Source organism: Aplidium turbinatum, chromosome 2, assembly GCF_918807975.1.
Source record: "Aplidium turbinatum chromosome 2, kaAplTurb1.1, whole genome shotgun sequence".
Classification (NCBI taxonomy): Eukaryota; Metazoa; Chordata; class Ascidiacea; order Aplousobranchia; family Polyclinidae; genus Aplidium; species Aplidium turbinatum.
The window spans coordinates 48,929,940-48,955,888 of record NC_137473.1 but is presented as its reverse complement, the minus strand read 5'-3'; the positions used below and the strand labels follow the sequence as shown (position 1 = coordinate 48,955,888).

The 25,949-nt window shown below is 37.5% G+C and overlaps 2 protein-coding genes across 2 annotated transcripts in view; one reads left to right on the top strand and one right to left on the bottom strand.

Moving 5' to 3' along the window:
• LOC145764368 (tenascin-X-like) overlaps window positions 1-7,994 on the top strand; it is a 71,698-nt gene extending 63,704 nt beyond the window's left edge. Inside the window, exons 67-77 of the mRNA XM_082575984.1 lie at window positions 1,336-1,513; window positions 1,803-1,975; window positions 2,254-2,339; window positions 3,426-3,583; window positions 3,955-4,175; window positions 4,334-4,483; window positions 5,014-5,150; window positions 5,803-5,920; window positions 6,100-6,239; window positions 6,588-6,789; window positions 7,242-7,994. Coding sequence (XP_082432110.1) covers window positions 1,336-1,513; window positions 1,803-1,975; window positions 2,254-2,339; window positions 3,426-3,583; window positions 3,955-4,175; window positions 4,334-4,483; window positions 5,014-5,150; window positions 5,803-5,920; window positions 6,100-6,239; window positions 6,588-6,789; window positions 7,242-7,372 — 1,694 coding nt within the window. The 3' untranslated portion in view covers window positions 7,373-7,994. The remainder of the gene's footprint in view (window positions 1-1,335; window positions 1,514-1,802; window positions 1,976-2,253; window positions 2,340-3,425; window positions 3,584-3,954; window positions 4,176-4,333; window positions 4,484-5,013; window positions 5,151-5,802; window positions 5,921-6,099; window positions 6,240-6,587; window positions 6,790-7,241) is intronic.
• Window positions 7,995-8,140: 146 nt separating this feature from the next.
• LOC145764367 (ileal sodium/bile acid cotransporter-like) lies at window positions 8,141-25,635 on the bottom strand. Its single transcript, XM_082575983.1, has 8 exons — window positions 25,401-25,635; window positions 16,474-16,621; window positions 13,870-13,982; window positions 13,345-13,433; window positions 12,554-12,695; window positions 10,560-10,744; window positions 9,765-9,855; window positions 8,141-9,058 (listed from the first exon to the last, which is right to left on the bottom strand). Exons 1-8 carry the CDS (start codon window positions 25,633-25,635, stop codon window positions 9,024-9,026), a joined length of 1,038 nt encoding a protein of 345 aa, XP_082432109.1. The 3' UTR covers window positions 8,141-9,023.
• Between the last annotated feature and the right edge of the window lie 314 nt (window positions 25,636-25,949).

The following is a 25,949-nucleotide window of genomic DNA, read 5'->3' as shown; positions in this document are numbered from 1 at the left end:
TGCCCAAATTTTTTTTACTTACGGGTAGAATTTTTCTATTCGTGAGTCTTGGCAGGCCTCATTACATTTTCACTCATTTTTGTCCTTGAAATTTGGCCTTACCTTCAAGACCGTGTATTGTAGGGAAGGCAGTCACGAAACGTTTTCAGTTATACAATTCCCACTAAAATTGGCTATGTAGTTATCTTTTTATTTTTTCCACATGTGTTTGACAACATCACATTTCTTTGAAAAAATAATCATTTTCCCACTGTGTTTGAAATTTTTCTACACTCACTTGCTAATTTCCGTTTCTTGGGTGCTGCCATTTCTGGTGACTTGCTGTAAAAGTTTTTTTTGCTTAATTTGTTCAGTAGCGGTAACAGTTACGAAGCACTGGCTGACTTCATCTGGTGTTGAAACTGAGAAGTGAAACAGAGTTGAAGCTCAATTTTCTTGTTCGTGCCATATTTATTAATAATTTCAAAATTTGCCATGGACCAATAAAAACTGGACCTCGCATCGCAGTTTCGACACCCCTGCTGTAGTGTCTGTAGTTTGCCTTGGCTATTGTTCATATGTTTTTGAAGGCGGTTTGTGCACTATTATGTACAGTAGAAGAGGCGTCGAAGAGAATTTTGTTGTCCAAAGGAAATGAAAATTGTAGGAAGTTTTACCGTTGATGGTAGTCTTAGGGACTTGCAAGCTGTACCCGTCGAGAAAAAGTTTTAAATGTTTCCCAAAAGATGATACTGTTGAAAGATTTGTTTAGAAAACAAACTAAGGGCCATAACTAAGTTCGTGCGCGGACATTTTGCCGAAAGGACATTTTGCCGAAGCTCATTTTGCCAAAAGGACAAATTGCCGAAAGGACTAATTGTTTGTGAATGATATTTATGCGTTATTAGGTTATGTTAATACATATAGTATGTTTGTATAATTCAGGCAATTAGTCCTTTAGGCAAAATGAGTTTCGGCAAAATGTCCTTTCGGCAAAATGTCTTTCGGCAAAATGTCCTTCGGCAAAATGTCCTTTCGGCAAAATGTCCGGATACCACTAAGTTAATGTTCGTAGGATAGCGCCTTCATCATTTGAACAATGTTGCAATTTGTTAACAGAGTTTTGTTTTACATATAACAACTGAGGCTGCATTGTGAAAGATGGACAATTGTAGATGATACTTTCCTATGCTTTTTGTAAACGAGTGCCTTGATTCTGATACCCATGATACCCACACAATTTTTTGAATAGGCGAAGTTAGTGAAAAAGTTGGTTTCATCGATTTAGAATTTTGGTAAAAGGTAAAAAATATTAACACGCTTCAAATTAAATTCACAATCTTATTATGATTTTAGATGGCAGAGGACCAAAAATATCGAATATTCCCGCTCCAAGGGCCGGCGCTCAAAGAATAAACTTACGCAACCTATCACCCGGGCAACGTTACGTCATCCGTTTGTATGCGACTTCATCAGCTGGTGATAGTATACCTGCCCAACTTTGGACTGAAACTGCTGTACCTTCCCCCGTAAGGTGGGCCTCTTGACTTATGATGTTATTGGTTTAGCAATTGATGCATTGAACCAACATGTTTGAATCTAAAGCAAAATTACAGTACACACCTTGGTAAAAAATTTCCATGTGTAAAGTATTAGCTATTAGCCTCTACAGTATATGTCAATGCTGTCAACTACCCTCTTTACCTCGGGCTATATGTGTGTACGTATTCCACTTTCCATAAGGGATTGAGAAACATATGGAAACCATGTTTTGAAAGCAGCTTTTGACAGAAAATTTTTGTTAGAACAAAACGTTTTTGCAGGTTTCAAGCGAAACAAGTAACGCCCAACCTGATTGGTTTGAAATGGGAAAAGCCAGTTGATTCCCTCACGCACTACACGCTGAGAGTGGTCGGACCAGAGGATCAAGTGATTGTCGACAACCAACGCATTGAACAAGATGAAACTACACACGTCATCCGAAATCTTCAGCCAAGTAGAAATTCTCAACTTTTTCAATCTAATTTAAATTTGTCAATGTTAAAAAAAAGCCCTCGTTAATGAAAAGTTTTAAATTTAAACACGTTGAATTCCCTCTTCTGCTTCCGTTCGCTTAATTCAAATCCTCGCCTACCAAGGATAAAAAGGGTGTATTTCGAACTCACAACAATTTTATGTCAGATCAGTAGAATTCTAGATCCATGACTTAGAATTACCGGGATGAATTTGTAAAGCCGGCGACCTTAACTGTGATTTGTGATGCTTGCTATTCAGATACGAGGTATCACATGTACTTGACTGGATGGATCGGGGACTTACATTCCCAACCTGCCTACAGATCGAGCCTCACTCCGGCTCAAGTGAGTGCACCATCGCATTGTTGTTTCAATAGAACATTTGCCAGCAATTTTCTGTTTCCAGCAATTTTTTGTTGATGTTCTTTCCAGGCCATTTGTGCTTTTTAACTCATTTAAAGGTGTTGCTCAGTTGAGTGGTAAGAATATTAATACTCAACTGAGAAACATGCTAAGTTTCAATCTAGCAGTTTTACGCACCATGCTAAAAAGCTTAATGCAGGCCCGATCACAAAAGTAACTGAGATAGATTTGAGTTTTTCTGTGCAGTAGTTGAAATATGTTTGGTAATAAACCATTCATTTTTTTATGTATTTTTTATTTTCATATGGTCACAAATGACCGTATAACCGAAGCACAACATAACAGGGTTGCCATGTGGTCTGAAGTTTAAAAAATTATAAATTGGCCCAATTTTATCCACCATGTCCGACGGCTGCAAGTCATTTGAACATTTTTTTGTGTAAACGTTTAATTTTTTGTGATAGGCTATCAGTGAAGTGCTGAACCATAAATAACATATTTTGCATTATTTGTCTTAAAGTATCCGAATTCAAACTAATACTGTCTGCATTGCTCCAGGATTACCTGGCAACTCTGAGCACCAAGGCGACATTACGGATTTTATTACAAAGTTTGAGGCTCTATTCACTTTTGATTTAGGCTATGTTACACTAGAAGGGTAATTTTGAACGACTCTTGTAGAGTTGTTTGCTAAATTAACGTTTCATAGACTATGTGGAACTTGTGAAACTAATTTTCCAACAGTATAAAACTTCTGGTGGAAAGGAAGAAAGGAGGCTAATAATCAAGAGAAAAGCTTTAGTCGGGTTGAAAATTTCCTGTTCCAGCGCGCGCGATTAAAGGGTTTCTTGCACCGTAATGAAATGTCCCTTGATATAATTGATAAAAAAATTAGCATCAACTACAGGAAATATTGTCTAATCTGAAATAACAGAGTGCCGTTAATCAATACATAGCCTACGTTGATTGTTGAACTGGACATTCCTGTCTGATGCAAATAAATAATAATAAGTATAAAGTTTGCAAAATGGCGGCACAAATCAGATTCTGAAGGCAAATTGTTTGTAGGTTTCTGGAGTGACGTCAAAGAAAGGTAAAGCCACTGACGATGGATATCTGATCACGTGGAAAGGTCGGTCACGCTCTGTTGAAGGCTGGTTGATTGTCGTTGAATCCGAAGATGGAATGGATCGGTTTGAAAATACAGTGGAGAGATTCACCAAACGGTGAGTGAAGTAGAAAACCTAGTTTTGAAGTTACGAACAAAAATAAATCATGCTTTGAATAAATCAAGCTTAAAATAACTTAAACCACGCTGCAAACAATAAACTCAGCAAATGAAAGGCAAAAGCTGCAATGTTGATTGGTGTTTCTCTTAAAACGTTTCATATGCGTTCTTAAACTGTTTTGCACATGTCGAAAAACTGTTTGAATTTTGTAATCTTTTTATCGATTTCAAAATTTTTATAGTTTTTATATAGACGTCTAAAAAAATGCAGAATTTCTTTCACAACTTAGCAGTCTCTAAGCATTTTACATCTACGAAACTTCTAGCTGCACACGAACAAAATTTTGATAATACCTTTAACCTTAATAGATACCAACTAGAAAACCTGCGGGTCGGTGTCGCCTATACTGTCAAGATCTATCCGTACAGCGGCTCTATATATGGAAAGCCTTCAATCATCACCATTCCTGCATCTCAGTCCACCACCAGAGTAACCACCAACACTATATGGCGAATGCAACTTCCCCAAGTGACCAGTGATTCGGTTACATTGGTGTGGAATAGCCCTTTCTATAATACGCCGGTTGAAGGTCAGTGCCTGTTTTGAGCTTTATATAAAAAATCGTTCTTGTAAAAGAGTCTGTGAATCGTAAAGTGTATTCAAAACCGACTGAGAACGCGATTTAATATCGAAATGAAATAACACGGTTTTGCCAAATGCACCACTTACTGGCAGCTTTATATTCAGAATACGAATTGGTCTACAAGCGGTTGAGCGAACCTGCTTCAGCCTACAGGCTGGCACCGACTCAACCACAACCGAACGACCTGACAGCGAGAATCAATAACCTAGAGCCAGGGGAATCATATGCCATCCGTCTCACTGCTTTCCATGCAGGTAACTTCGGTTCATATAAAGTTAACATGTTTCAGTTTGCATGATCCCAAGAAGTTAACTGACCATAGCTATAGCCGTGTGGTGAGACCCCTGATTGGACGTACGAAAGGGCGCTTGTTCAAACACCGCTCAAAAGTATGTGGTTTTGTCTTTGGCAGTACACTTCAAGGCGAGCCTGAAGGTGACACTAAGATTGGCGTCCTTGCCTTCCCGTCCACTTGATTTAAATCTTTAGCTACCGGGCGTAGACTTGGATACGATAAAAAGAAAGTTTGCTTGATACCAAGAAGTTGGCGGACGAGCTTGACACATTTGTTACGCTGCAGTTATATGGTATCAACCGCGTTTGTATTCTGCGTTTCCTAAAAGGAACTTGGGAAATATCTTAAAAACTTGCAATTCTTACTTGTTGTCATTTCTTCGAGGCGTTTAAGATACGAAAGCCTAAACAAGTTTTTAGTTTTTTCTACATTCGTCATAACAGAAGTGATCACAGTTTCTAATACATGCGTTGACCAATGTTTTTTCAGCAAGACAACCAGGAGAAGACAGACTCACTGTTCGGTTGCTAGCGAACGTTACCACGCCGCTGCCCCCGCCCACTGCTCTCCATCTGGAAAGGCATGCTGACGGAGCCACCGTACTCACATGGCAACCATCCACTGTTGTAAGACACAAATACACTTTCACTGTCAACCAGGGGTTTTCAACAGGGTGTGCATTTACTCTCCAGAAGTAAATTTGATATATCACAGGAGGTTGAGAACACCTGGTATTATCTGAAAAGTTGCTTGCTGAATGTCACAAATAAGCTCTGACATTTAGGATGGTCAAGCGCCTGACTTTATGAAACTCTTCAAGATCAAAAGCTGGTTCGGCTCTCGAAGTGTGCGCTTGAGCAACCATTTCAAGGACAGCTCTCCATTCAGCGGCACTTACAAAATGGAATAATTCACAGACACCACTTGCACAACTATCAGAAACTTCACTCTGTCAATCTCAGTGCCCGGGCCTGCGCCTATCATTCAAAACCTCTGCAAGTGTGCGAAAGTGCCAGAGTGAAGCTCGAAGCTTTCATAGTATGAGGACAAAAATCACAACAATCAAACCATTGCTAGTTTACATAGTTTTAGTAGCATTTTTACGATATAATAACGATTGAAGAAATGTAATGAACTTCAACTGTTTGGGCAAGATGTCGAATTTCGCTCAATAATTTGCTTGCGACTAAGTTGAAATGCTGTCAGTTAAAACCAGTTTAAAAACAATACGATCTATAATCTATATTCTATAATAAGTTTTGCTTTATATATTATCAGCCGGTGTCCCACTATGTGCTGAAGTACAGAGTTACCGGAGGGAGCACTGAGCAGGAATTCACAACGCTCACATTGTCTGGTGATACAACGACGTCGACGCTAAACTCCTTGATAGCAGGTACTATGCTACAGCTTAACAACAAAGGTTACAAATTTTATGTATCCCTAGCGATAAATTGAGGACGATGATAAAATGATATATATTGATCGTATTTATGACCTATGATAAATACAAGCTAAGATGAGGACAGCTGAACCGACATGACAAATAAGCTATCTCTTGTATTTTAACGCTAGGTCAAAGCTACGAGATACAACTGTACGCGGAGAAGGGTAGCTTCAGAAGCAATATAATCATCTTTCGAATCGAGATTCCGGCAGAACTGGCGAATGAATGCAAAGATACAGAAACACAACACGTATACCAAGTCGGAGAAGTGAGTTCTTCTATAAACCACTAAAATACTTTAATACATGTAAGTTAAGGCATTGTTTTATTTTAGCCCTAAAGATAGCACGCTGGTCGCTGACTGTCCTGTGTACATTTGTGGCTTTTTGTGATTGAGCCGTTCTGACTCAGTTGCACAATTATGATTCTGTTTATTGATCTCGTATGAAGAGATGAGAAATATAAATATTTCAAGCAAAATAGACTATAGGCCTACTGTAGGCTATACAAGGACATAGTCTTTACTAAGTGTACCTTACTAAGCAACAGATGGTGCAAGTATTACCATTAGTCAATCTAGCCATCCTTATTAGTACGACAAATTTATTTTGTTTAGCACTGGATCTCGGAGACTGGGGGATTCCGCATGAACTGCACCTGCAACGGACCTCAGACCTACGATTGCGACACTGGAGACTGGTGCCACACAGACGGTCAGATCTACAACTCTGGAGACACATGGAGGAATCAATACGACAACAATAAGAAGGAGCTGTGCATCTGCAGAGGAAGATCAGGCTACGAGTGCTACCCGAGAAGTACGTACCGGTAGAGTTTGTTCACGATTTGACGTTTGCTATTCAGTCAGTTTTATTAAGATCCTTACAATTAGATTATTGAGTGTTATAACCCTACAACCTATACTCAGGTTTACACTCAACGTGGTATCCAAAGGTAGATGTTCAAATTGCTCCCTTATTAAACTTTACATATTTCTTTTTCATCGTCATTTTTTATTGTCTGGTCCAGGTGAAGCTGACTTCACAACTGTTACAAGTCTATTTTTACTATCGCTCTCCCGTGTTCGTGCAACCCTTCTGGTATTGCTTTTTTTTTTATACGTGAATGCGATGTTTTACGTGATCAGAGCTCATAGTAGCGTAAAATGAAATAATGTTTAATTACACTACAGGCAGGAGGTAGACAGAAAATGAAGTGTATTTTATTTTGCCAAGGACAGTTTAAGTTCTCATCGAGCATTTTCTTTCAGATTGCCAAGAAAATGGGGGATGGTATGATGCTGGCAGTACCTGGATCTCAACCATGGACGGCTTACAATGTACCTGCACTTGTCCGTCTGAGGTCACTCAGCCTTGTCGGACCAGATGTGACCCTGCTTAAGTGTCTTAGTCTTCAGCCAGACCTTTTGCGTGGCTTGTGCAATGGGGTTTTATGAGCCAGTACACTTAGAAAATAAAGAAACCTATTCTGTAAATATGTTTATGGTGTCTCCTATTCGTTCTCGAAGCGTTGTTATTTTACTAACTTGCCATACAAATACTACACTCTTTGAACGTTTAACAATTTCTTTGTTCCCACATAATTTTTTTTTAATATTCTCTTTCACAAAAATATTTGAAATGTCTGCCGATACAAAGTCATTCTGAATATAAGTAATTAAGTATGTTATGAGAACGTCTTTCAAGATTAATGTATGTTACTATTGAATTCACAATCTACAGACTAAACTTTCATTTGATGACGTCATTTTCACAAATATTTTATAGAACTTTCAAGCAATTGCAAATTTTTCTGAATTTTTGTGTGCTCGTATGTTTGTTAGGTTAGTGAATACATCAATGACAGTTATGGTGCTTAAATTTAATATGAATATTTGCAACTTTTCTGAATCACGTTTGCGACATTGAAATTGGATTGACGACGAAAAATGCTATAAAATATGGCAATATGTACAATGTACATTGTAAGCTACGTGTACAATAAACGCCAATTCTTTATATAGGTCTGCTTGAAAGTGGTAAGGTTGCTTGCCAGACGAGAACATAGACAGTTTAGTCAAGCCTGCATTAGAATATCTGTTATTAACCTTTTAGATCGATCTACCGCTTTCATCATGGCTTAGGCTACTCGAAGTAATCATCACTTATTCGAGTTTATTCAATTTTTGTTGTATCAAGCTTTTCCCAATCGCCCTAGGCCTAACACTATTGCAATACACAAAGTTGTAAACACTGGTTAAGTTATGTTGGTACTATTTTACCTTTCCAATGCAAAATGAATTTTTACTGCAGCAGCAATGTGAGTTTAATTAATTTTAAAGTGACCTGTTTGAATGACTCTGCCAAACCAGCAAAATTTCGTCGGATCTAAAACCATAGGTAAAAGGTAAAGGTGATCCCATACTTGATTCAAGTGTCGGGTATGGGAAGATAAGGTTATTGTAGTAAGCCTTCGGCACTAAAGAGAGTAAGGTGGCCTAGTTCCTTTCTCTCGGCCGCCTTTCTTTCAGCAATTATGCCCACCCAGTTTATTACACCCTGGGTAGAAGTGAGCGGTATTTTCAACAACCAGCTGAAGCCGGGAATCGAACCAGGTTTGCATAATTGGAAAGCCAACACCTTATCCGTTACGCCATCCCACCTTCAAAACCATATGCAATTAGCACGAAATGATCATCAAAAGAATAAAACAATATGTTAGTACTGTAACATCCAGTTACTTGAAGTGCAAACGTCATTGAATTTTAAGTTACATTGCTTAGGACTGGATACTACGTCACCAGGCAACATTTAACTACGACTAAGGCCCGTTCGAGAAGTGAAGTGGCCCAAATGTACCAATTGCCGATTAAGTCTGTTGGTGTATGGTTAATTTTGTTAATGAGCACCTGAAATACACTGATGAACCTCAACGAAAGATGTACGCTAACACAAATTTACATCTTCGTAAGAGAAATGGCTCCAGTGCTCTGGGAGTTTGTGTGGAAAATTGATTCATCGTCTTCATATGCTGTGTTGGTGTAAACTTCATCTTAGGTGGAAATGTTGTCTTTTTCCTTATCGTCCTCTAGATTTGTGATAAATAATAACACCATTTAGGCCTACATAGTAGGTAGGCTACTAGGTACCGTAAGCTGCTAGGCTACTTTTAATATTTTCAATCACTACTGGGCAGGCTAATATCTTGATTAGGTCCGACGGTACTGCCATTTTGTGTCATTAGGTAAGTCGTTGATTTTCAGTTTTATGTTTTATTTCCGACTGTTAAAGCAAAAAAACATTGCGGGGTCTGGAAAAAAGATAAAAGTGACAAAACGCGAACGTCAAAGCGTGTTCGAGACCGAATTGATTTCCTAAATACAAAGATTTTTCCATCGTCGCAACATCAGTGTAGGCTAGTTGAGATAATTACAGTATAGACTACTTACATTAGGCTGTATCTAAGTTATTTTATTAAAGTTGTTTGGAACGCCGATTCGTCCAATGAGAGTAGGGTAAGCCTTATTAAGGTACAAGGTAGGCCTATATTCAAAATCAGTATCCGAGAGTTGAGTCACTGTGGATATGTCGATAATAATATACAAATTATAATAAGCCAGTGACGTGGCTTGAAAGAAACTGTTAAGTGGAAAACGTCACTTTACATGAATTGCAATGGTATCAAAAGGTTATGATAGTATTAAAACAGGCAAGGCTTTAAAACAAGGAGGCAAGATAACATTTTGGAGAGGCAATTGCCTCCGGCTACGTTCCTGCAATACGTCAAAACTTACCTTTATCTTCTTGGTCATCTTTTGAATGGCTTGGTCCTTTTTTCCACAAGTAAATCCTATACGCAATTAGCCCAATGCAAACCCATGAGACCTAAATAGAAAATTATTCTAAATAAGTGACAATGTCAATTCTAGAGTTCCAGTAGTAGAGCGCCACTCAAATTTTTTAGGCTATGTAGTGTGTTGGCAGCTCTTCTTTTTATACCGTAGAAATGACATTTATGAAAGGGTCATCAAAAACATCTGACACATATCCCTGATCTGACATAAAAAACACTAGCTTATATATTTTTGAAATAGGACAAGACTTGACCATGTCATGACATTTGCATCCCAAGCACCAAACCAGGCTGCATGTCGACCAGTGTAATCATTCATCGAAGAATCCAGCACGGAAACATTTTGCAATTTGTTGAAAAGAAGGCTATCACTGGTAGAAATAGCAACGATAAGTTTTCGAAAACTTGCTATCATTACAATATATGAATATGTTCGTGATGACTTGATGGGTGATTAAAGATTGTAGATCAAAAAGTCTTTAAGACAAAATCTAGTTAAAAACTCCTTCGATAAGTAGGCTACTTTTCACTGTAAATACCCTCGTGGTTATTTTGTTCATTAATACAAATCATTAATAAATATTTTTAGCGAGAAAGTTAGATTTTTTATGAAGAATTTTTACGATTTCACAGCCAAAAAAAATTATTACAGTGTACTTTACCATGTTATAAGTTTAAAGCAAAATTGACAACTTAACGTTCCATAAAATTAATCTACATCTATCACAGATCTCACCTGACTAACAAAATATATGGTTGGAAATAAAATCATTTGGCCCACTTCCTCAAGAGTAAAACCGGATAATTGAATGATGGCTCCAGTGAGTTGTGTGTTTTGGATACCAGTTTCCAAAGCTATTGTCTTCCGCTCTTTATGGGACAAATGAAATGGTTTGTACAAAGATATCAACGATGATAAGCCTGAAATAATTACAGAACGCATGCCGTTAGACTCTACTGGGAACGCATTGATATTGCATTGCCCATGATTCACTGCTTTGGCAAATTGAGCGTTCTGGAAAATTAAGTAACGAAGTATCATGTGGTTTCTGTGTAGAGGCTCACAAATCATCTCATTTTACTATTACACAAACTGTAAGCAAAACAGCGCCACAGATCCATTGCAGCAGCATTTTTTTCGGTCAAACAAAGTCTTACAAAATTTAATTTCGTTATTGTAGACATGCCAGTTTGACAATTGCGTCAGCTACTGTACCCACATAGGTTGATACAAGCCATACAAGCCAACCAGGGATCTCTTAAGAAAGGGATGACCCACTTGAGAATTTTTGGTGTTATAGTGGCCACTAGTAGGGTAAAAAAGCACACACGATTTTGAGAATTATAAATGTGATTCGTTGAGGTCGATAGTGGTCTGTTTTTTTGCAAACAAGTCATTAATCCGCATGATCTTTATAATAATAATAGATGGTATCCCTTACATTTAAGGGTTATAGGTAAATTGTTCGTAAACAATTGTTTGTAAAAACAATTGTTCGTAAACAGTTGTTCGTAAAACAATTGTTCGTAAGCAGTTGTTGGTAAAATTAAATCCCTAAAACAATTCTTCGTAAAGCATTTGTTGGTATACATCAATTCTCAATTGCATGCACGAAGAAATGCTTTATGAACATTGTTTTACGAATTACGAAGAATTAATTTTACGAACAATTGTTTTACGAACAATTGTTTTACGAACAATTGTTTACGAACATTGTTTTACGAACAACTGTTTACGAAAAAAACGTCGCACACCCATTGTACGAGCAATAACGTGGTGGTTCTCGTTTCAAGAGACTTATCCAGAGGCTATCCACTTGTATCCAATATCCACACCACCCAATACTATTTTTAATAAATAAATGTGACCTATTGCTCCAAAAAGGTTGAATGTGTTAAACGTCATTATCAAATTAAAATTGTCTAGTTGTAGTATAGCACCGGTATTTAAAGAAAAACTCTCCCTTTTACGCATTCACTGATACATCACTACCGCTGCAAACCGGATTATACCCCTTAGAAGCCCACTTTGCTACCGCTTATTGGTAATATAGGCCCTATCTTGTGATAATCTCTGAAATGTGATTTGACAAAGTGGGTTAAGTTGCTCTCTAAATAATCAAAAAATAAATGGGGGTGGATCAGCGTTATGTATTGACATCTTAGAACATTAATTTAAGTGAACATTGACAAGTTTGCAGGGTTTTAAAAATCTACCCTACAAGTGTCCGGGCAAAAACAAGTGAGTCATCCCGTTCTTCAGAGATCCCTGAAGCCAACCTCTGCCCTTTGCCAAGGTTGAGCTATATTTCTTTAAGCCAAAATGCAGCAATTAAACTCTTCATCATGTGAAGTTTAGAAAACTGTCGGCCTGCTGTTTCCATCACCAATGCTACAAATCGAATGATGATAAAATTTGAAAACTATCATGTTCGGCAATCGTTTTTGAAGTCATAGCCTGCAAGCAATGATTTGATTCAGGATCATTTTTGAACGTTTGTTGAACGTAACTAATTTTTGCATTTTGGTCTCTGCAATTTTCGTTTCAATTCTGACTTCTTCTTTTGAAGAATGGAAAGTATCGATGTCTAAAAATGAAACTTATAGTCAATTTAATATCGTCTACAGTACACTCTACAGAACACAAAGAAAACACAGAATAGAAATGGGTCGAGGTTTAGGCTTCACGCTTAGCATTAATGGCAATTAAAACTATATTTCGTAACATACCATAGCCTAAGATCATTCCAGTTATAGGTAAAACAGCTGCACAGATGACTTGTTCATTTGTAATGTTGTACACTCCGTTGTATGTGAGTATAGATATGACCAAAATTACTATAAGTGAAAGAAATCCAAAAGCAGTTAGCACCTGAAATGCAATAAAATATTTCACTCTTTTATTTTAACAATAACCTAAATCTGTAACGTAAGATTAACAAATGTCGGGTGAGAGGTGATTTAAATATTTCCTTTACCATCAGTCCCCACCTTCGCTTGCACCTTTCGCATCAGTCCCCACCTTCGCAAAGTGCGAATCAACATGGTAACAGGTAAATGCTAGCCTACTGTGAATTTGGTTTTTGCCCCAGTTTGGTCAGTGTCGTCAGATTGTGCCCGGTTCATGCGGATTAGTTCTTCTTTTTTCCTCACATTACCTTTACCCTTTACTCTTTTGGAAAATTTTACTAACTCCGATTTTTTTTTTGATTGTGGCCAAACATCTCAGGACTTACGATTTATTATGTGCTCGCATTTGGGTATAGCCATGTCGAGTTAACGGGTGATAAATCTAAAATTTTTACCAGTTTTTTTAAATACTGTAGCTATGCTCTAGCACAGTAGTAGCCTATTATAGCATAGGCTAGTCTACTTCTACTATATAAGCACTGTTTCAAATTAGCATGAAAATGATATGCTGTAGCAAGCAGTGCAGTTCAGTTATGTCTCTAAAACATTAAACTTCAACAAAGTAAACAAAATCTTGTAGCAGAATTTCGAGGACTAGCTTTTTATGCTACCTTCAAGATTATTGGAGCTTTGCGGGGAAACATGTACCGCGTAATCATGCCAATGGCAACTGGACCTAAAAGACTAGCCAAAGTTATACCTGAAAAATAAAATTGATTTAAATCTAAAATAGAGTTGCTTCTCGCCATAGATACCGGTTCTTAAATGTGGTTCCAGGGTTGTCTTCATTTAAATCTCATTGTCACTGTTTGTTTTTGATACAAAATAACAATGTCATTTTATGTTGTTACAGCAGTTGTTTTACAGTCATAGACATAGACCCACTGTTAGAGTTGCCATCATAATTGCTGGCTGAGCGATTACTCGTGATCTTTAGTTGCATTACTGACGGTGCCATGAGTTATGATTACAATTGACTACCACGCTACATATTCTTTTGAAAGTTGTATCCATTCACTTCATTTGGATGGTAGCTGCTATAAACCACAAGCCTATGAAAAGTACAAATTTAAGTGAAGTAAAAATTAATTACAGTTATAGGTTTTAGCCTACAACTGTAATTGTACTGAAATTACCAATTGTACTGAAAGGAACTCTCAGAGGAAAGGAAAATCCAAATTGGTAAATCCACAGTAGTAAAGGCATCATTCCAAATCCAAGAAAGCTTGAAACAGTGGTCATGGTTATACTGCAAAATACATGTAATACTGTTGTATACTACATCTGCGACACTAAACCCCCTTTACTTCTGCCCTACTGCTGCTGTACTGGGGAAAAGAAGAAAACAAAACCTAAGCATGGCATTTTTGAAACCTACTTTAAAACGATATTTTAAAGTTTGAGTGCCCTGTACATTAATGATAATGTTATGGTTTTATTTATTGTCATTTTACAACTGCAATGATTCTTCAGCGACAGGGCTCATTTAACTTTTGTAACAGATTACGATGTCACCACTAGAACACTTACGCGGAAAAGTGACAGCTCGTACTGCTCTCATGAAACGTCTTGCTGGTACAAGGTGGGGTGCTAGCCCCTCAGTGCTGAGAACAAGTGGTTTAGCCTTAGTCTACGCCCCTGCTGAATACTGTGCTGCTACTTGGTGCAGAAGTGCCCATACTGACCTTGTCGATGTACCAATCAACAACTGCCTGCGAACTGTCACAGGTTGCCTCCGCCCAACTCCAACTGACTGTTTGCCTGTCCTTGCAAACAATGAGCCAGCTGCACTACGGCGCCAACGTGCTGTTCTTTCCCTGAGCCGTAAAGCCCTAAACCCTGGCCATCCGCTACACACAACCACGCTGAGATATCCACCAAAGCAACAGCTAATATCAAGAAAGCCATTTGTACGCGCTGCACAAGACCTTCTTGCAGCCTCTGGTGGAAGCCCTAGCAAACAGTGGTGCCACACGGCGTGGTGTGAACAATGGTCAAGCAGCACGTCCCCACTTCGCCAAGTATTCAGATCCCCGACCGAAAACCAGCTGGGACATGGCCTCTCTAGACTTGCCTCATCAAGGCGTAACCGTTTGCTCACTGGTGTTGGACGCTATGGTGCAGACATGTTGCGTTAGGGCTTGGCAGAGAGTGCTGCTTGTGAGTGTGGCGAAATGCAGACGGCAGCCCACATTATCAAGGATTGCCGGCTATATAGATCACCCCATGGTATGGAAGGCCTTATTTCCATCGATGACGACACCAGGCAGTGGCTTACCAACGGATGCCCTGACATATAGCGACAACACGAGAGAAGATAAAGAAGAAGATGTCACCACATTACTACCCGACTTTTTCTGACTGCATTATCCCAGAAAGAATGCAATCGGTATCGGTTTTGAAGTCTTCGGTGTGACCCGACCTGGAATTGATTTTAGAACACTAGAACTACTAGCACTAGACAAAGGCGAAACCAGTCGGCCTCTGAGCTGGCTTCTCCGTTGCAATTAATTAAAAGATATAGGCTAACTGGTATAACTGGCATCACATCAGTTTGAATCGTACGAATACGTAAAAATACGTTTTTGCTATTCAATCGCTACAAGTGTGTCGAAATGTTTGATTTCAAAGCCAACTTTAATCAACGCCCAACTTTTTTTAATTTTCTTCTCGAACAACTGACACAAGGTATGTCGCAACAACTAGAAGGTATTGAAGCCAACTCCAAAAACTCGCGACCTACAGTAGGAATTATCAATATTCAGATTGGTTGGTTGATTAATTAAATCTTTATCTTCAGACTGCAAAACATCACTCCTGGAAGTCTACATACTGTCAGGTCGTTGATAGAGTAATTTGGGCCCGGTACCAATGAAATCCTCGAGCCCCAAAGCAAAATATCTTTTAGAAAAGGGCGCTATTATCCAAAGAATACGCGGTAGTTTCCTAAAAATTATTCCGGGCCAGTGTCCAAAAGCACCCTCTTGACTTCTCAGTCAAAGCTGCTGCATATTGTACTTGCAGAGGCTTTGAACTACTACTGCAGGCCAGTTTACCGAGGTTGACAAAGTAATATTTCAGCTTAAAATAATGTTTGGTCATCAAAGATCATTGGTTTGGCTTTGAATCTTTATCCTCGGAATGACAAAGCCTTGAAAGGTTATTCCTGGTAGTTTCGCACAGTGTAAAGTTTCCGATTGTTAAAGTCTTGTTGCCGGGGAATTATTCCATCGATGAGGTGCCGCTGAATGGAGAGCAGTCCTTAGAATGCGTTGCTCAAACGCACACCCCGAGAGTCGATCCAGCAACGCTTGATCTTAAAGCTTCTTCGTTCACGAAGCCACAGCTATCAGGGCGGACATTACATTGGGTATTAAAATAATTGTCGTGTCCAGGCTTATACTCTCTATTTAAATATTGTGATTAAGTGAACAGGAAGGTCAGGAAGTCAATTTTTGTGTCCACTTTAGGCATACCTTTGAGTGTCCTGCGAGAGATATAACTCTACGCTCTCTGGTAGTGATAAACGGGCGCCCTTTCGGACGGCTTAGGCAACAAGAGCTCTCACAACGCGGCTATGAAGACGACAGAGCTTAAGTTAAAATACTACGGTACAAGTTTCCTTTCTCCCATTTCTCAGTAGTTGATTTGTATAATATCAAATACTAATATTTTTGAACACATATTGAAAACTATATAGTTTTATTCAAAATAATTAAGACAAAATCAAACAAGATAACCTCAAATCTATGTCGCCACCCATCCAGTATGCCACTGTATTGGAAACCGTTCCTCCAGGAGCCGAGCCAAGAAGAAGTAGTGCTAGAGTTTGCACATCTTGCATTTGAAAAACTTTGGCGAGACCAAAAGCGACGCTTGGCATTACAACTGTTGAGTAGCAAGTTTTTAGTTTTTAAACTTGTACACAAAGTAAACAATTTTACAATTTCTAAGTTGGCTATAACGTAGCCTGCGATAATTGGCCTCTTGCAATGTTTCTCAAACTGTTTTGTCCACGAAACACTGCATCGTTGTTTAAAGTTGACAAGGAAGCCTCATTACGCCAGATATGTCAAGAAAACACAAATGTTTTTCATCTGCTATAAACTGTCGTTGTTGAAGTTTTACGTACGTGTCGAAAACGTTTGAGTTTATTTTATTTAATTATGTTATATTTTGTGTGAAATAAAGTATGCTAAACCCGCTAAAGTAACTATGTTTTATTTCTCTATGGTTCAACAAAGCAAACTCTCTACCAAAGCTTTAATTATATAATAATAATATAATCAATTAAATATAATAATTATAATACTGTAAAAATAATAATTATTATAATTACACAATAGGCGTTTATCGTCATAGATTTCTTTACAATTGTTCAGTAATTGCAACCGTAATTGCAAAATAAAAACGAAATCACAACCGCATACGCAACCACAAAACTAAAAAAAGGAATCATAATCAGCACAGCCCCATCTATCAAAGGCTTGTAATTAAAAAGAACTGTTCAAAACTGAAACTACATGTACGGATGCCAATTTAAAGTTATTTTATGGAGCAGTCCTGAAATGAGTTGCTCCAGCGCACACCCCGAGAGCTGAACCAGTGCCGCGTGATCTTGAGCCGGGCGCGTAACAGTGAGCTAACGGGGCAGGCAGATTTCAGTCACAACAATATAAGCATGGGGTTCTTTTGCTGCTGAGATATCGCCTATTGTCGTTTATGGTTAATTTGATTTACAGAGAGCGAGTCATTTTACTTCCTTACCTAGCTCTTGAAGCTAATGCTTTATCACTGCTCATAGCAGAAATTGTCTACTCAAAAATTGTCTACTCTTCAGCAGAGTACTGTGCACCTGTCTGGTGCCGCAGTGCTCACTGCCACAACATCGACACTGCCATAAACAGCGCCCTGCGCACAGTGACCGGATGCCTGCGTCCAACACCATTGGACAATCTCCCCATTCTCGCTGGCATCCAACCTGTTGAGCTTCGTCGCGAAGAAGCCACTCTGTCCCTCGGTCGACGGGCACTGGAGCCTAACCATCTTCTCCACCACAAGATCTCTGCCTTCCCAAACGGGCACCCCCGCCGACTGAAATCAAGACACCCATTCGTGCCAGCCGCTCGGCTTCTGATCAACGAAGCTGATGAACAAGACATCTCTGCGGCTACTTGGGCGGACCATAAATGGAATTCTGAATGGAAGTCAAGCACCACCAGACTCCATTCATTCATCCCCGACGCCGACACACGCCCCATCGGCCTGACACTACAGAGACAGGCATGGGTGCGCCTCAACCGTCTCCGTACGGGCGTCGGGCTTTTCCGCTCAACCATGCACCAATGGGGAATGGCTTCTTCCTCCTCCTGTGAATGTGGTGCCGAGGAACAGACCGCAGACCACATCATCAATGACTGTACCATCTTCAAACCACCTAACGGAGTGGAAGGTCTGCGCGTCATGGATGATGAAACTAAAGACTGGCTGCTCTCTAGCAGCCTTCCAGTGTAGTCCGGGAACATCGTGAATCTGGGGTGGTAAAAGGATAGACCCTCGGCCCCAGAAGCTCAGACGACGACGACGACTGCTCATAGCTTTATCACAACCCTGCCAACGCTCATTGTATGTAAATTTGGAAAAGTAGATATTTAGTGAGCTCACTGACATCCAAAGTGGCTCTCTGTTACCTTTGTGCATTTGCAGTGTGTGTATTGTTTCGTTGTTTTGTTATGGATATGGACAGCTTTGTCTGACGCAAATAAATAATTATTTATTATAATAATAGGAGCTAATGTAGCTAACCTGTTATGCACATTACATTATTATTAGTTAATAGTTAAAGAGGTTAAATCAATAGTTTTTTTTCAAGTCTAAACCTTAAACCATTTGACCAAGTAAACACTCACAATAGTATTTCAAATTTTTTTTAATATAATTTATGTTGTGGAACCGGTTTTCTTCCTATAGGATTCATCAGCACAACTGGGTCGAAACGAAAAAATTACAGAAGATTACTATTAGCACAACTAGCCCAAAAAAAACGCAAATTTACATGTTAAATAAATAAAAAAATAAAAGTCACTAAATGTCCAAAACCTTCATATCCTTGCTTTATTCTTTTTCATTTCTTTTTTTTCTTCATAGTATTGCCAAATACAGAAAATATTGCAACAATTTGATACGGTATCTTACTAAAGCTGTCCGTACAAGCAGCAGTAAAAAGTAGAATAATTGAGATGAATTTTACAAGTATGATTAAGAAATGCTTATGACGGTGCAATATGGAACAAACGCTTCTATTACATCATCATGCTAAACTTGCAAGATGCAAAAGGTTAGCAATCAATGCGGCAGAAATAGGTGACAAGGAATGGAAAAACTAGAAAAACCAATCTATGATCAAAAGTGAGAAAAACTAACTGGTAAAGGTGATCAGGTACTATGACACTTCCTCAAATGGGCGATCAACCTAACACAGAAAGCAATCATTAAGAAAATAAATCAATAGTTTTTTTTCAAGTCTAAACCTTAAACCATTTGACCAAGTAAACACTCACAATAGTATTTCAAATTTTTTTTAATATAATTTATGTTGTGGAACCGGTTTTCTTCCTATAGGATTCATCAGCACAACTGGGTCGAAACGAAAAAATTACAGAAGATTACTATTAGCACAACTAGCCCAAAAAAAACGCAAATTTACATGTTAAATAAATAAAAAAATAAAAGTCACTAAATGTCCAAAACCTTCATATCCTTGCTTTATTCTTTTTCATTTCTTTTTTTTCTTCATAGTATTGCCAAATACAGAAAATATTGCAACAATTTGATACGGTATCTTACTAAAGCTGTCCGTACAAGCAGCAGTAAAAAGTAGAATAATTGAGATGAATTTTACAAGTATGATTAAGAAATGCTTATGACGGTGCAATATGGAACAAACGCTTCTATTACATCATCATGCTAAACTTGCAAGATGCAAAAGGTTAGCAATCAATGCGGCAGAAATAGGTGACAAGGAATGGAAAAACTAGAAGTCAAGTCAAGTCAAGTCAAGTCAAGTCAATTTATTTTGTTTTAACAGCGCCATATATTAACAAATAATCAGAGTAAAATGTAATTGTCAAAACAATGCATTGTACAACTGTTGGTTAGATTATGGCGCAATCAGGATGGTAGCGAAAGACCATAAGCAGTCATCTAGTCAGCCACCACCCCATCACAGTAAATCTAACTACACATTCATACACACTAGTGTGCAGAGGCAGGCACACTACTTCATTGAATAAAAAGAGTTCGCCACTGAGATTGAAAAACAACTACTGTTGGTTTGAATCTGCACTCTCAGACTGAGTAAGCCGAGGATGAAGATTCAAACCAACGAGCAACGACCAAGAATTGACCAACCACCAATAATTAGTGATTGTGTGCTATAATAGGCTACAGCACTTGCGACAGTTTTCCTGAAATAACGAGGAAAAACGTGGATACCACCACCGAATTGCAACAATTTTTATGTGAAGCATACAAAAACAGGGCAATTTGATACTAGTAACTGTAGAGAACAAATATTAATAAGTAACTTACGATATGATGATATAGGCCTACTGTAAAGGTAAGTTATCCTTTGTATTGAGCACTTAAGGTACGCATGTATATTCATGTAACAGTTGGTTTTTGAGATTTTTTTTAAAGCAATGGAACGGTAAATCTTTTACATCGTGTGAAATTTCACTCCACACTTGCACACACAAGAAATGGAGTGTTTTTTTGCCAAAGTTTGTTTCAAACCTGGGAAGAAAAAATCTGGTTTTAGCCTTATGTCTTGTATCATGTTGATGTATGTCGTCTAATTTAACAAAGTAGCCAGAGAAACATGCTGGCAAAAAGTTATTTTCGTACTTGAACATGAACTGTGCATATGCCAGCTTTGCAAGATCACTCACTTTTAATACCTGAAATTTGCTGTACATGTAGGTCGTCGAAGTTTTCCTGTCACCAAACAAACACGCTCTAATAAATTTGTTCTGAATCACTTCCACCTTGTGTACTAACGTTTTGTTGGCCCTACCCCAATTAATTATCGAATATTGAAGATTTGATTTAAATAATGAGAAGTAAATTAATCGTAATGTGGATAATGGGACATAGTATCTGATTTTGTAAGCAATGCCACATACTTTACTCAATTTTGTGCAAAGGTCAGAGATATGGGCGTTCCAGTTCAATCTGTGGTCCATCGTTACTCCAAGATATTTTACTTGATCAGTTTTGTTAATGCTTTGGCCGTTTAAGGTGAGAGAGAACGATTTTGCAACAGGAAGATTTCTACAAATGATCATAAAATTAGTTTTAGTGTAATTAATCGATAATTTATTGGTTCTCATCCATACATCAATCTTTTTTATTTCTTCATTGGCTTGTTGTTCTAGGCAAGTCAAATTGTGGTGTGTCATGTTTAGGCTGGTGTCATCCGCAAAAAGAGTGGTCATGAAAGAGGACGCAGTAGGTAGATCGTTCACATATAATAAAAATAACAAAGGACCAAGGACTGACCCTTGGGGGATGCCGCATTTGACCGTCGAAAAGTTTGATGATATGTAGTTAAGTTTGGTGCATTGTTGTCTGTTGGTTAAATAAGACTTCATCAAGTTCCATATTTTTCCACGTAAACCATAACAATATAATTTGTTCAATAAAATTCCATGATCAACAGTGTCAAATGCTTTACTCAGGTCAAGAAAAATGGAGCACGTATAGTTATTGTTATTTAAGTTTTTGAGTAAATGATCATATATGTGAGTTATACTGAGTTCTGTCGAATCGTTTGTCCTAAAACCATGTTGACTGGGAGTTAATATATTATTTTTATCCAGAAATTTAATCATTCGTTCGTACAAAAGCTTTTCAAGAATTTTAGAGAAAGTGGGCAAAAGAGATATTGGCCTGAGATCGGTTAAAGCGGTGGGATTGGATACCTTTGGTATTGGGATGATTTTAGACAGCTTCAGTGGATCTGGATAGGTCTCTTGAGCAAAGCAGTTGTTGTATAATCGAGCAAGAATGGGTGAAATAATACAGTTTGCAAGTTTGATGAATTTTGTCGGGATATCGTGTATTCCAGGAGAAGTTTTTGTTTTCAATGTCATTATGATGTTTGAAACCTCACTGGGATTGATGTCTTCAAGTAAAAAACTGGATTGGCATATTGTTGTTAAAAAATCTGAAGAGGATACGCCAGTTGGTTTAATTTTACTTGCCATATTAGTACCAATATTGGTGAAGTGCTCATTCAATAGGTTTGCAAAGTGGGTTGATTCAGTTTTGTGTAAAATGTTATTTATTTCCATATTGGTGGGAAGCGATGACATTGACTTGGATTTGCTAGTGATCAATTCGTTAATTACTTTCCATGTTTTCGATGCATCAGCTTTGTTTGCTTCAAATAAATAAGTGTAGTGTTGTCTTTTAGATATTCTTTTTATATGCACCAAGCGATTATTGTAAGCTTTATATTTCTTTATTTTCATGTCATCTTTGTGCTTATAGCACGCTCGATATAGTCTATTTTTTGTCTTTATGGATTTAAGAATTCCTTTTGTGATCCAGGGTTTGTTTTGCAATTTAACTTCTTTACGGGATAATTTCCTTACAGGTGCGTGTTTATTGAGTGTTTTTTGGAACGCATCTATGAATTCACAGAATTGTGTGTTGACGTTGTTTTTTGTGAAATCAAGGGAGTTCATAGCAACATGCATTTCAGATAAAAAGTTTTCATTGTCAAAATGCCGCATACATCGTGTCAATTTCGGAACTTTGGTTTTAAGGAAATTCAAATTAGTTACGCTCAAGAACACTGGTAAATGATCAGAAACATCATATAAACAGATACCGCTGGTTTTGTGTTGTTTTTCAATGTTTGTGTAAATATGGTCCAATAAAGATGGTTCACTAATTTTAGAAAATCTAGTTGGATGGCTTATCACGGAATTACAACCTATGGCCACAAGTGAGTCCAAATATTCTTTTACTTTAGGGGTTTTATTTTCATGCATAAGGTTGATGTTGATGTCTCCGCAAATGATATATTGTGATTTCGTCTTCTCAATTTCCGCAATAGTTGATATTATCCTGTTTTGAAAACTATCAATGTTTGGTCCAGGATGCCTGTAGATGACACCCACGACTGCGCTGTCTTGAGAATTACTTTTTATCTCGATCCAGAGGTCTTCACAATTTGGTACATTTAAGCTAATATCATTACGTATAGAATATGCAATATTATTTTTAATGTAAAGTGCAACGCCACCAGCATTTGTAGGAGAGTTTTTGTGTAAAAATTTGTATTCGATGAGGTTAAAGTTATCAACACAATTGGGTTTTATTTTAGTTTCAGAAATTGCAATAATATCTGGTTGGTGATTAATTTCGGCCAAAAATTCTTCGAGTTTGTCTTTGTTTTTGCTTAGACTGCGGGTATTGAAGTGGAACAAGGAGAGCTTTGTATTTTTATTTTCTTGAAAGAATTTTTTAGTATCTGATGTAGAGAGGTAGTTTTTGGAATCGAAATTGATGCTAGTAGTGGACATTACAACATACACAATAAAAATGACTGACATATACATGTGCAATGAATAATTACAATATGACTGGTTAGGCTACGGAGTGACTTTCAGTTGATAGACGAAAACTTTGAAAAATAAACACTATTATTGGGTTATAAAATATTTAATTTAGCAAGGATTTTACTACTAAACAAATAAGTAAATAAACCACCAACACGTGCATTTATATCTTATAGTCAAAATAACAGAACTGAGAAATTACTTATGGATGACAGCAGAAACAATTCAACGGAAGAACTTGTAATTAATTAAGACTAAATAAAACATATAACAAATCAAGTCGAAGTGGTGTGAGCAAAACCTGGAAATAAAAGCACTATTATTACGTCATAATAAAAATGTTTTACAAGAAAGTTGAAGATTAGCCTTGCACCGTACGCATGAAGTTAATTTTTTTTTTAAGTAGAAATTTACAACAAAAAGTTAGTGCAGAACTACAAACAATTGGCCAACAAAAGAAAATTAAATCAAAAGCGGAGTTGTAACATACAATACTATAAACAGTCCAAATTCAATCCTTCTTTAGAAATTTGATTTAATAGTCATAAGAACCTTTTTCTGAGTCAATGGTTACTGTACCAAGCCTGGACAGGGTTTTATCTTGTTCGGGGTGGAAATGAAGGTTGACTACGGTTAGGTGGAATATAAAGAAGTCCAAAAAGATATCTTGTGACTTTTCTTCACTTTGTCTTCAAAATTCAATTATCTATGAGCGATCCAACTGAGAAATGCAAATTGCAAAATGGCTGTCAAATTCAATGATAAGCTTCTAGCTGGCCTAAATCAAGATTTCTTCGAATTGTTCTGTCTCTGCGAGTTTTTAATCAATTTTGAAAATTTTTGGACTGAAATGACCGCAATTAAATTTCTTTCTTAATTTGTCAAAATCTAGCTATTCTCCAGGCCTAAGTTTTTCTTTAGTCCAATTTATATATTTAGACCTGGAGAGCAAAATCTTTGCTGCTAACTGCTTCCCGCGCTTTTTTCTTTTTTATAGAAAAACCAATCTATGATCAAAAGTGAGAAAAACTAACTGGTAAAGGTGATCAGGTACTATGACACTTCCTCAAATGGGCGATCAACCTAACACAGAAAGCAATCATTAAGAAAATAAATCAATAGTTTTTTTTCAAGTCTAAACCTTAAACCATTTGACCAAGTAAACACTCACAATAGTATTTCAAATTTTTTTTAATATAATTTATGTTGTGGAACCGGTTTTCTTCCTATAGGATTCATCAGCACAACTGGGTCGAAACGAAAAAATTACAGAAGATTACTATTAGCACAACTAGCCCAAAAAAAATATTTTCTTATTTATTTTCTTAATGATTGCTTTCTGTGTTAGGTTGATCGCCCATTTGAGGAAGTGTCATAGTACCTGATCACCTTTACCAGTTAGTTTTTCTCACTTTTGATAGTTAAAGAGGTATGTGTATTGTGTAGTAGTAGAAATCATTAAGGCCACAAAAACAAGGCCAAAAAACATCATTAAGGCCAAAAAAACAAACAAGGCCACGATTGAACGAAAATGGAAGTCGTCATACTCAAGCTTTATCTTTGTTTGGATTATCAGTAGTCCAAAACAAGGGGAAACTTAAGTGTAACGACATCCATTTTCGTTCGATTGTAGCCTTAATGAATATCATTTTGTAGAATCAATTCATCTAAAAATACACCCCAGTTTACGATAAGTCAATCGTAAACAGCATAGGCTTACAATTTGAGCTTGCGCAAATTTAAAGATTTGTTGGACCAACCAGCTGCATATAGGCTACGCTTCAACGGCTGTGATGCACATTGGAAAAGCTTTTTTGTCCAAACAAATTCAACACGGTTAGCCTAACGAAAGATCAAACTTCAAAACAGTTTGATGAAAAAAAGAAGTAGACCAACGCGTGCGTCAATGTGTCATTAATCGTTTGTTTAGAATTAGATAATATGAAACCAAGGAACTTTCAGAAATAATTAATTAAACTACCATTCAACGTTTTATAGGTAGAGAAAACTTTTTCTCAAACCTATTTAGAATTACTTACCAAACTGACATATCGCTCCTATTGTTATCCCGACCGGCTTTTTCAAATACTTCTTCAGCTTGGTAATATCTATCCCGCAACCAATTCCGAACATCACAACTGCGATTGTAACAGTGAGGACAATACTGAGCGGTGTTCTCGAAATCCTTCCAGTTCGTGTTGCTGCTGCAGTTGTCCCATTAAATGTAGCATTCAGTGTTGCCCATTCGAATGATGTCACAGTTACATTTGCCATCCTCTCAGTACCCTGCAGTTCAATCTACGATACCGTACTTAATATTTTTGTTGATGTATGAAATATTAATGTATACAAATTAAGCCACTGAATTAGATTAGTTACAATTCAATGAAAATTCGCTAAGGTTATCAATCAAAAAGTATACAAATTCCATCAATCTTTATGGTAAAACGTTAGCTGACAAACTATTGCTCTAGCACAGCTCAGCAGTACTGCTACACTGGAGTTTAGGTCCTAAATCATGAGCGAAAACAACAATTCTTTTAAAGAAGCTCGTTCTGATAAGTTATTTTCATCTGTGGATTTCACTT